Genomic DNA, 11,093 nt, shown 5'->3' with positions numbered 1-11,093 from the left:
TTTTTCCTTAAGTGCAAATGTCAACTGGGTCAAGATGCAGTAACTCAGTGGGCGATGCTGAGACTGACAATGTGCTCCCTTGACCGGTGGCTAATGCCAACTGGAGTTGACACAGGGTGATGTGAGTTGTTTTTTTTTTTTTTAATTCTTCTAAGAAAATTGACTGGAGAGTGGATGACCCTTAGACTGCCAGTGAACTTTGTCTAGGCCTAGCTGTGCTTGCTTTCAAAGCTGCGGAAGGCTCCTGTTCTTGACAGTCTCCTCATGGACAGGTTGTCCCCTCTGCTCTCTGGCCTCGAGGACTTACTCCTCTGGAAGGGGTTTCGCAGGCCTGTTGCGTTTCGCTGTCTGTCAAGTTTGTCGCTGATAGAGTAGCTCTTCCGTGTGTGCTGTGCATACAACATGTTGGACTCCTCTGCAGAGTAGCTGTTGGCCCGCTCTATTTTTGGAAGTGGGATGCTGTTGGCCAGAGTTCTTGTAGCATTGCCATCTTGAGGAGATAAGGGGATCCCCTTCTTGTCTTTGGCCTCAATATCCTCATGATCAGAGCTTGGGTGGCTTAGTTCAGCTTCTCTCTCTGGGTGGCAGCATCCCAAGTCCTCCACTTTGCCCCCGAGACTTCCAGGGAAACTGGCCCTCTCTGCAATGGCCTGGGGAGCACTCACACACCTCGTGTCTATGCAGTCCGTAATACTCGTGTACTCAGCTGTTTTGACTGGGACGCCAAGGCTGCTGAAGTAGCTTCGAGATGGAGAGAACATAAAACTGTGAGATTTCACAATTGGTGTTTCCTCCAGAATAAACGGAGTTGTAGCCAGAAAACGGCTGCTCTTAGATCGCTCTAAAGTGTGATACAAGGGAGGATCTGAATCCCAGGGGATTTGGCAATCTGTGATTTGTGAATAGTCTGAAGAAAATGCTCTTGTTTCTATTCCAGAGGTTTCCTCGTAATCAAGACTCCTGCCAGAAATTTTTTCACCAGGTGTACTGCTAATGTACGCACTATTAGCTAAAATGGAAGAGGCTATGTGGGCCTGCAGAGCTGCATCTCCGGTACCAAGAATATTTATGGAGCTGTCGAGAGGCTCTGTGTCAGAATGCATCTCATCCATGGCAGAAACATAGATGTCTATACAAGACGAAGGCCTTCTGGAGTCTGGGGCAATCGACAAAGTGCTGGTAGGGGCTAAGGGAACCTTTCCTTCTTTTGCTATGGAGTGGGAACTGATAGCCCGTTGCAGGCTTGGAGATCTTTCCTTAAAAATGCTTTCAAACTTTTCCAATCCACATTTGTCCTTCATATTTGTTGCATAGAAAGAGTGGCTTCGCATGCGGGGCGTGATCGTAGGAGACGTTGGGGACATGGACTCCTCTCCCGTGGGATCTATGATCTCTTGAAGCTTGTAAGTATTTCCTTCCTGACTATTGAAGCTACTCTGCCTCACAATGTAGGCTGCATCAGTACAGTCAGATGAGGTCCTGGATCGTATCTTGGTTGTCTCACCTCTCTCTATGCCGGTCAGTTTTTCTAAGGCGGTCACCATTCGTCCCATCATGTCTTCCAGTTGAGCAAGCCTGATGTCAACGGTCTGCAGAGAGGCCTTCATGCAGTGCTCTCGCTCATTTACTTCTTCCAATCTCATGGCCATGTTCTCTACCCTTAAAAAAGAGAAGAATTAAACAGGTTACTTTCTACAAAGCGGTAATGTTCAGCTAATAGGTCACCAAAACAAACGGGAACAAATAGGCCTTAAAATTCAAAGCCAATCTACACCACCTCATCTGCTTCAAAACCCAGCTAAAAGAGGCTCAGCAAACAAATACCACTCAGGAAGCCGAGTTAAACTAGGAGTGTCTGCTGCATAATGTAGAGGGGGTTTTGGGTGTGCCATATCCCCTGTACAGGGGTTATTACAGAAGTGTTACTATGATTTGCTGCCTCTCTGCTGCCAAAACTTCTAATTAGGTTGTTACGAATGAATAACACTTAAGAGCAGATGCCACATGACGTCCCCACTTGTACCACAGGCAGGACCACTGCAGTTAACTGCAGAACTAAATGCAGTAATGAAAGTGGGCAATATGCCATAGAAGGTGGGTAACATCCCATTTTTTTTCTGGTGTTTGCCCCAGATTTACACCAGCTAGTGCTATGTGGACCCAAGGACATAATTTCTTTGTTCTCTGATTAATTTTTAGCTCATATATATATATATATAAAATAATTATCAGCTATTGTATTGAATGCAGGTAATATCAAGTACAGTATGCATGAAAACTGCAGGAGAACATTGATCAAACCAAATACAGCCTACAATAGGGTACACACACTGAGAGTGGTCCATTTCTGTGATTGTGCTTTGGGTAGTCTGTATTAATAGTTTAGGGATTGAAATGATAGATTTTAAAGTTATTAGGTACCTATCATAATATATAAATAAAAAGTTAGATTGAAGTATTAATAGGTAACAATTGGATGTGTGATCCTAATTGAAACTTCAGTATATCTGTTCTACACTGTTGATCTGTCTCGTTTTAAATTGTTTTTGACTTTAAGGTGAATTGTGTACTAATTTTATGGTTGTGGCTTTCAACCATTTCAATTTTCTGGCTTCTAAAATGTCTCTACTGAAGGATTTATACAGGGTCCTCTAATTTTACACAATTAAATTCCCTTTAGCACATATGAAATTTTTTCTCATAATTTTTTTCTCTGGTTTAGTCCCTAGGGTAGACCAAGGACCTCCATTATCTGCCAAAGAAGTATTAAAAGCAACACATTTATATAGTTATCTTTAATTTTTAAGGTTACAGTTCTGTTTTTCCCCATTCCTGTAGACGCTGAAAAAGGAACAGAGAAGCGACAAATATCAAATGGCAGGGTGTCCACACTTTTCTCTTCACAAGTCTCTTACTCTCTGCCTGTTAGTGCAATTCATACCCAAATGTTAATAGGCACCCTGTCAATCATAGCCAGGATTTCTGATGAGATAAATACCATCTTCTACTGCTGCTGGTTGAATTTCCAACAGGACAAGTGACCTGGAACTGGCAATACCATTAATGCTCTTACTTGCCCAGAAGGAAACCAGATTTTAGCAATGAATGAGTATTGGGCAGCATTAATGCCTTGTTAATTAATGCACAGAACTTTAGCTGGTGAAACACTGAGGTCTGACTACCTCGTGGTGATGAGCAACAGCAACCCGCCCGCATAAGAGAGGAGAGGGAGGAGTGTGACACCACTCCCTACAGCAAGTCTCAAATTCCTGTGAAATACGGGCTTTTTCTGTTGAAGATCGTGAGTTTTGAAAGCACAAGCACAGCAAATCAGATGTGAAGAAATGTAAGTGTATTGCTGTCACCAGACTTTAATAGATGAATGATCAAGTAATCACTGCTAAGAAATGAACTGGTAGTTTCAAAGAATCTCATTCTACTCATCTTATTATCATTTAGGCACCAGTCTACCTCTAGTTCTACCAATTTCTCCAACAAAACAGATTAACGTTATTGCACGCATAGGATATAATTCCCTAGTGAGAGAGCAGTTTATATGGGAAGCAGTTGAATTTTCCCTCATGTTACTAGTTACCTGAACTGCTATTTTATAAAAAAAAATTATACTTTTGAAATATTTATCAGTTAATAATTGAGTGCCTCGTCACACATTCAGATTCTGTAACAACTGCTCCTAGATGATGAACAGATATAACGTCACAATTTTAGGGCTGTCAGACATATAGAACAATTTGAGAAACCTCCTGGATTTTACTTGACAATGCTCAGATTATGACCAAAAAAAACATTCACCGCAGCAACAGTTACCCAAAAACTGGAATGAATTTATAACATTCTGTGAAGCTAACTGAATAGTCTTGGGGTTTGGTTTTTGTTTTTTTTTTTTTTTTTTTTTTTTTTTTTTGCTTGCTTTGAGAGGTGTACACAAGTGAAATAATTTTTAATACAAACATAGCCAGTTGAATTATTGCACTTTGTTACATACTTTTATCTGGAATTGTCCATAATGAGATAAGTTTTGCATCCTGCATTCACATGAGGGCTATGCAATGCTACTGAACACAACTAATGCATCCCAAGCAGAACCTAGAGTCATACCTTGCTGGTACATGTTCATATATTTGACCTGCCTTCCCTGAACATGATCTGTTAGCTACTGCCAGAGGCTCAGAGTGTAAGAAAGACTAGTGGTATTGCTGGCCAAGATGAAGCGAGACTTTTGAGTTACATGGTCTGTTGGTTGCTATGAAAGTAATCACAGATGTGATTGCATTGATAGTAGTGGGAAATTTATATAGAAACTTAACAAGATAAGGATAGTGCAGTCTGGGTTCAGAAACCAGGGGTAACCAGAGATGTGCATAGATAACATACATGTGTTTACACTGGATGGGCCCTAACTATATAATTTTATTCACAAAAAGAAAGCTTGAGTGATGATGATGTCCTCCAAACCCAAAGTTATTAGCTGAATTCAGTCACCTTTTGTTATATATTGCATATGGCCACTCCTAGATTTTTTAACAAATATTTATTCTTTTAATTAGTGATATTTTCTTATATTAATTTGATGTTCAGTTCTGCAATCATTCATCACATGGAACGGCACCATGCTCTGGGAGTAATCCTACTAGAAACATGATAAAACCACATCTGCCAAACACTGTGGGCATAAGAGGATATGCTCTGGAGAAATACAGTCATAATCTGGTCCGTAAAATATTTTAATAAGTGAAATTTTCTATTTTCCCATATTGTTGGATCATTTTGCACTCAGTGAATAGACAGCTAGAGCTGTATTTCCTTCAGGAACAGTTTTGAATTAAAACACTATTTCAAAATGAGAATGCCCATGTTTTGCTTTGGATTGCTTTTCCATGTATATTGGAGATAGTATAAACCTTTTGGCAAATCTGACAATATCCATGTATGATGCCTCCATTGCACCTGTGCTTTTCCTTACAGCAAGATTTATCCAACGTATGAGAAGGTGCCAAGCCATCCTAACAGATGGGAATGAGAACAGAAAAAGAGGAGGCTACATGTAAAATGTGCATCAAGTGTGTTCTGCTGAAGCTTAAAAATTTCTAATAGTGAAACAAACGTGGACTCTCTGAGGACAATATTCAGTAACCAGCAAAAAAATAGAAGGTCAGAACTGGGAACCTGGAAAAGATTTTATATTACCTGTGACGAGCCTTTTTAATTATGATTTGGGAGATGATGGCTTTTGCTGGCATTCGTTTTGGTTGTATTTATTTTTAACCTTTGCACATCAGTTTATCAATAATTTAATTGACGTAATGATTTACTGGGAACAAGGCACTCTTTTCAGAAGTAGATCTCTGAATTGAATGCTAGAATGAGGTACACAAGTCCCTTTGTGGACTTATGTCCATTTTTAAGGCATCATTTATACTTCAAAATCCTTTTCAACTGCCGCAAAGACTGCAGACACTGAAAGTCACTTACAAGGGTATCCACCCTGCTTGTTATAGGTGACTGTAGAATGGTTTTATTTAAATAAAACACAGACAACAGCTCCCAAGCTTGTAACAGGCTATTGGTGCTTTGCCTGACATCTTTTGGTAAAGCACTGGTGATGCAAGTGACCAGCCAATTTTCCCAGGTGGTTTCTGCAGGCTAAGGATGTTGGGTTGTCCTGGCTGTGTTCCCATCTGGAGCCTAAGACCACGTAACTCCTTGTGACCACAGAGAGATGCCACCGGATTCACAGACGTTTCCTACTGTCACTCTACATGTGTGGCTGGATCTGGTAGGCTCAGTAGCGACCCTTTTACCGACCCAAACCTATTTATGTACACTTCAGCCTGCTATCTCTGAAACCAAGATAACAACTATGTCTTCATTTACATGGATGCTGTTAGCGTAATTGCACTATAAAGTGTTAAGGTCCTGTAGTAATGGACACTGTATAGTACCAAAGATGACATAATAATATTTACTCCAACCAGCTTATCTGCTTTTTAAATACTGTTAGGATGTGACCCTGCTCCCTTTGGAATCAACAAGAGGTTTTACATAGTGTTTAAAAGAGTCGAGATCTGTCCATATGGAAGAAATGCCTACTGAAGAGATTGTTTCAGTGGCTTCATGCCAGTTCAAGAAAAATAGTGCAGTCTTTTTTGATCTTATTATGCATGTCTCTGTGCTGGTCAAAATGTGCCACTGAAAGTTTCACAGTGATTAGGAAGGAAGGCTCTCCAGGAAAAGTTGTGATTCTTCTGCTGCAATGAAGTGAATTTGTCCAACTTTGCTTTCCTCACGGGTCTCCAGGAGATTCACTGAGACTTGCCTAACCTGATAAATGCAGTTAAGGGAAATGCCTTACAGCTTTGTATGGCTTTGTATTTTCCTGCTTAGTCAATCACTTCCTCTGATATTTATCACTAACTTGCTGCTCCTTCCATGTGCCTGTATGAGATCCTAGCTAGTGAGCTACTCCTCCAAGTTACTTAGTACCTGGGGTCAGGGAAGGACAAACATCAAGTGTTATTTCATGCTTTTAATTTCTGAATGTGTAAGGATGAGGTAAAGGAGAGATTTTGTGTGGTGACACCAAATCTGGACACCTCTGTGGTGTTCTTAGTTACAAAAGAAGTAAGGTGATTGCTGAACCAAGACAGGCCCCACAGGATGCCAGGGTGGACTATTCCAAGGCAAGAGTATAAACTACAGCTTGTTGTAGGTGAGTCAGACAAGACGTTGTGGTCCTGACCCAGCACAGCCACTGACTGCTTAGCTGAAGTTGTTCATTTACACCCAGGTTAATGCAGCCAGAAACAGGATCTCTTGTTTTTTTTTGTTTTCCTGAGCTCCTAACGTGCCTCTGGGACCCATCTAGGCTGAGCCTCAAAGCAAGACTCTGTTCCTGTTTCCCGTCCAGTGCTAGCCCCCTACTCCTTCTTGCAGGCATACTGGGCTTTGCACCTATGGTGTGCAGCTGTTCTTCCTCCAAGCAGGACTTGAGGCACTCTGATAAATCCAGCTGCATGTAGGAGCTGCTCAAGCAAGAGGTGAGCGTATCACAGACGCGTGGAGGAGAGGGAAGGCAGTGAGTAGTCTAGGTGCAGGTATGTCACACAGGGCTTGTCCCAGCCCTTCCTTCTCCTTGAGCCTAACAGCACCCTCAGATTCCTGCAGACAGAAGATCTTTAGGGGGAACTTCATTCACATTTGCAGGGCTTTCTGGTTCAATTTTACACCATGTAAAGCTGAGTTAATTGGACAGGTGATTAAGCTGATATCTCATGGCTATAATGTAGGTATTGTGCTTGGTCTACTGCTACAGGCTAATGATTGGACATAGGAAGAGAAACTGTGTAGTCTTGCATCTTCCCTGTTTTCTTTGCTTTACATCTTGTTAATTGTACAAAGATGTCTCTATAGAGAAACTATAAAGTGCAAATCTGGATTTTAAATATTTGAATGTTCCACAGGTTAGAAAAAAGAAGTTTGGTGTTTTAGATTAAGAACACTTCAACACTTCCTTGGCCATAACTGCAGGCAAAACGACAGACCTGGGCATCCAGGTTTTAAAATGTGTGTTATTTAAGATACTTAGATAACCCTGATTCCTCAAACATCTCTAAAGTATTCCTCAGATCTTTGAAGTATTTGCAGTTGCCCTGTGTGGTAGAGCATTGCGGTTGGTTTGGCAAGGAGAGACAAGAGCTATTATGAGATGAGAACTGTATTCACCTGGGATTTCACTGCTGCAAGTCCTAGTAGTGTACTTGGGTCCAGGAGTGGCCTCTGTACGCCATGAGGTTGCTACCTGGGTCTCCCTTACAAAGCTGGGGCATGCTTGTTTCCACATTACACTATTGGCTAAGGTAAATGGATTTTTAAAGAACTATTTCTCTGTGGGGCTCAGGTGCTTATCTTCATTTAGGATTTATAATCATGAACTCTTTTCTGGAATGAGGTGCTTTAAGCCGTTTATTTAAAATAGAAATAAGTGTTCTTTTCCTATAAAACAGAGCCAGCACAGAGTGCAAAGGTAGACTGCTCTGTATTCATTTTCAAGGACTTAGAGCACTTGCCTAATGTAGAGGAGGTCCCAGCTGGATTACTTCTTATTTACAGAGGCTTTGAACATACTTCTTTCCTTGGCCACCAAAAGGAAACCTATGACTGAATAGAGATTTGAACCTGTATCTATGTTTTTCAGGTTAGTTCTCTGACCACTGGACTATCAGAACACAAGAAAAAAAGGTACTCAGTTGGGCCACAGATCAATTTAGCCCACTATTTTACTTTGAAGCACATGTAATTCTTCCCCCCTTATATTCTCCAGTCTCTAAACATTTTCTGCTCAGAAACTTCATGGGCTCAATATGATCTCTATGTATTTAGCAGCCCTTACTGGATTTCTCTTCCGTAAGCTTCTCTAGTCCCTGTTTGAACCCATGCAGACTTTTAGCTGACATCAGCAGCTTCTTTTAGACCTCATCAGCTTTCAAGAATTTGCTCTGTTCCACTACTTACTGCATGAGAAAATCACCTATTTTTGTTTATTTTGAATCTGGGCTCCTGCTAGATTAATCTGTTACTCCCCTATATCTTGTTCTGGGAGAGACAGCAAACAATTAATTTCTACTCAGCCTCTCCTTGAACTCATAATTATATAGACGTCTATCATTTCATTCCTCATTTGTCTCTTCCAGACCAAGTAGAGCTGGATTACTTGGCCATTCTTTACGAGGAAGCCATTCTATGCCTTACCATACTTCCCCTCTAATATCCTTTTCTAAAATATGTGGTTTAGGAGTGCTGTTTTCAGTAATGCAGATGATTAAAGGATATTATATCTGCTAATCCTGCTCTGGGGTAGATTTATTTCAAAACCAAATTAAAAGTGTATTTCCTTGCTTACAGGAAACATATTTTATGCATAGCTGTATCAGGGCCAGTGCTAGAAGATTATGTATAAGGAGAAGAGTGTTATATCTGTGTAATTGACTACAGTGACAATTCACCTGACCTCTGTTATTCAAGTTAAAGCGGAGTATTCAGGAAATGAAGTATTTAGTGGTTCATAAGATTTATGAATATCTGACAGGGTATTGCCCTAAAATATTTATTAGTAACAGTGCTATGAATCAAACAACAAACTCTGTCCTCAAAATTTAACTCTTGCTCAGCTGCTGTGTGATGAAAGCATATAAGCACCACAGCAGATGAACAGATTTATTAATTTTTAGGACTGATGAATTTGAAGACTGGCAACTTCCACTAAATTAACCTATTACCTTTGTCCTCTGTGCAGTTCATTGCTGTAGGTGAAATGTCTAGTTCCCTTTAAATGAATGGCAAGATCCCTGTTGCTCTCAATGGAACTAGCTTACCTAGCCAAGCCGTCCTGAAACAAGGCTCGCTCTTTATCTGAATGGCTAGCAGGTCAGTGCTAAAGGTGTAGTTTTCATTGAGGACCTCTCATTTACTCTCCCATTGTGTTCTGACCACTTGTGCCCTAAAGTTCTGCTTTAAGAACTGAAACACAAGAATAATTTGTGTTTCTCGCTACGTCAGTTGTGTTCTAATACAACTGGTTAAAAGACTCACGTTTTCAAATCTTTGAGGAACATTTGCTTTAGCAAAAAAAAGAAAAAAGAGAAAAGAAATTCACTTTTTATCACTCTACTTTTTAGTTAAGATTTAGTAAAAAATACCTCAAATATTTCCCTTTTCAAGAAAAAGAAAGGAAGGGTGAGAATGCCAACAGAAACACATTTCCAGCTCAACTTATAAGAGAACAAACAAAAAAAGTGCACCTTTCTGAAGTGACACGGATTCTTTCATCATTGGAGGAATTAAATCTGTCATCCTTTTCTCTAAAATATTCTTCTATGCACTGCTCTTCAAAATCATGGACTTTTTTCAATTCATCCTCAGTTATGAAAAGTTCTGTGGAAACAATGGAAAAATCTGAATTTGGCAAAGATTAACATGTGAAATTAACAACATTCTTCTTATTGCGGAATTCATGGACTAAACTTTCAAAAGCAGGCTTCAAATTTATCTGGCATTTTGATATGAAAGCAGATAGATGCAGCTAATTACCAAATTAGTGCCTTCAATTATATATGATTCTGGAGACAGAAACACTTAAGCAGGCAAATGCTGGGCAAACATGAATGTGTTTTGATTGCACGAGATCTAAACACAGCTGCTGGTCAGGTCCTGGAGAGACAGTGGGAGCCAAAGCCCACCTGTAACCTAATACAAATATAATCAAATTAGTAGACTGCTAGGAAAAGAGTCTCAGAGTACAGAGGGTCTATTTGCCATGGCAAAAGCTGATATCTGCAGGCAGCAGCAAGGGCTGTGGCAGATAGTGTGCTGTGAGTGGGAGGAGAGCAGTCTGGTTGCACTTGCATCTCCAGTGCCACCACATGGCTCCAGCTCCCGCCTCATAGAGAAGTGGGCTGTGGCATAAGCTAATGTTGGGAAGAGATGCACATCCGTAAGCTCCTTGCCTCTGGCATAGACATTGGGGGAGGTGGAGATCTTCTACTATGAAGAACTAGATAGAGAAGAGGAGAGAAAGCGTTATCAAAATAATCTGACAGATTTTTCATTATGGGTTTATGGGAGTTCATATTAAAGCGTCTGGAGAAACTACTCCTCCAGTTTGAGTCAGTGTCAAGGACAGAACATGTGTCTACAAAATAATTACTTCTCACCATCTCTCAGCTTATCTAGGCAAAAAGTGTGTTGGGGGGAAGTATGTGCTGTTTGCTCAAAAAGTAGGAATGCTCTCTCTGTATTTTCAGAAATAAAACTGAGATCTGGAACTGCGCTAGATTGTAAGAATTCCAGCAATAAGAGACCTCTAGCAACAGCAAAACAAACCCTGTTGCTTTGAAGGAACAAAGGGGGAAACAACCTCAGAAAATCCTAGAAAAACATAGCCTTATTAACGCTTTGAGGAGAACTAAGGGTTGGGCAATGCAGGCAAAACGAACAGATTCAGGTAAGATTTTTGCAGTTAAAACTAGTTTTCTGCTGGAAAGTTTATCAAGGTGCTGGACTTCGCCTTCAGGAAT

The 11,093-nt window shown here is 40.5% G+C and overlaps 1 protein-coding gene across 2 annotated transcripts in view; it reads right to left on the bottom strand.

Moving 5' to 3' along the window:
• Positions 1-209: 209 nt before the first annotated feature.
• Positions 210-11,093, bottom strand: part of TRPM3 (transient receptor potential cation channel subfamily M member 3) — a gene marked incomplete at both ends in the record, with an annotated part of 429,209 nt that continues 418,325 nt past the window's right edge. For both annotated transcript variants that reach the window (XM_082335729.1, XM_082335730.1), the window contains 2 exons: positions 210-1,659; positions 9,819-9,951. In XM_082335729.1, coding sequence (XP_082191855.1) covers positions 210-1,659; positions 9,819-9,951 — 1,583 coding nt within the window. The remainder of the gene's footprint in view (positions 1,660-9,818; positions 9,952-11,093) is intronic.

This window comes from Platalea leucorodia (assembly GCF_965183815.1).
Source record: "Platalea leucorodia genome assembly, chromosome: Z".
Taxonomy (NCBI): domain Eukaryota; kingdom Metazoa; phylum Chordata; class Aves; order Pelecaniformes; family Threskiornithidae; genus Platalea; species Platalea leucorodia.
Note: the sequence above shows the minus strand (reverse complement) of the source record. Positions and strands in the feature narration are given on the sequence as shown.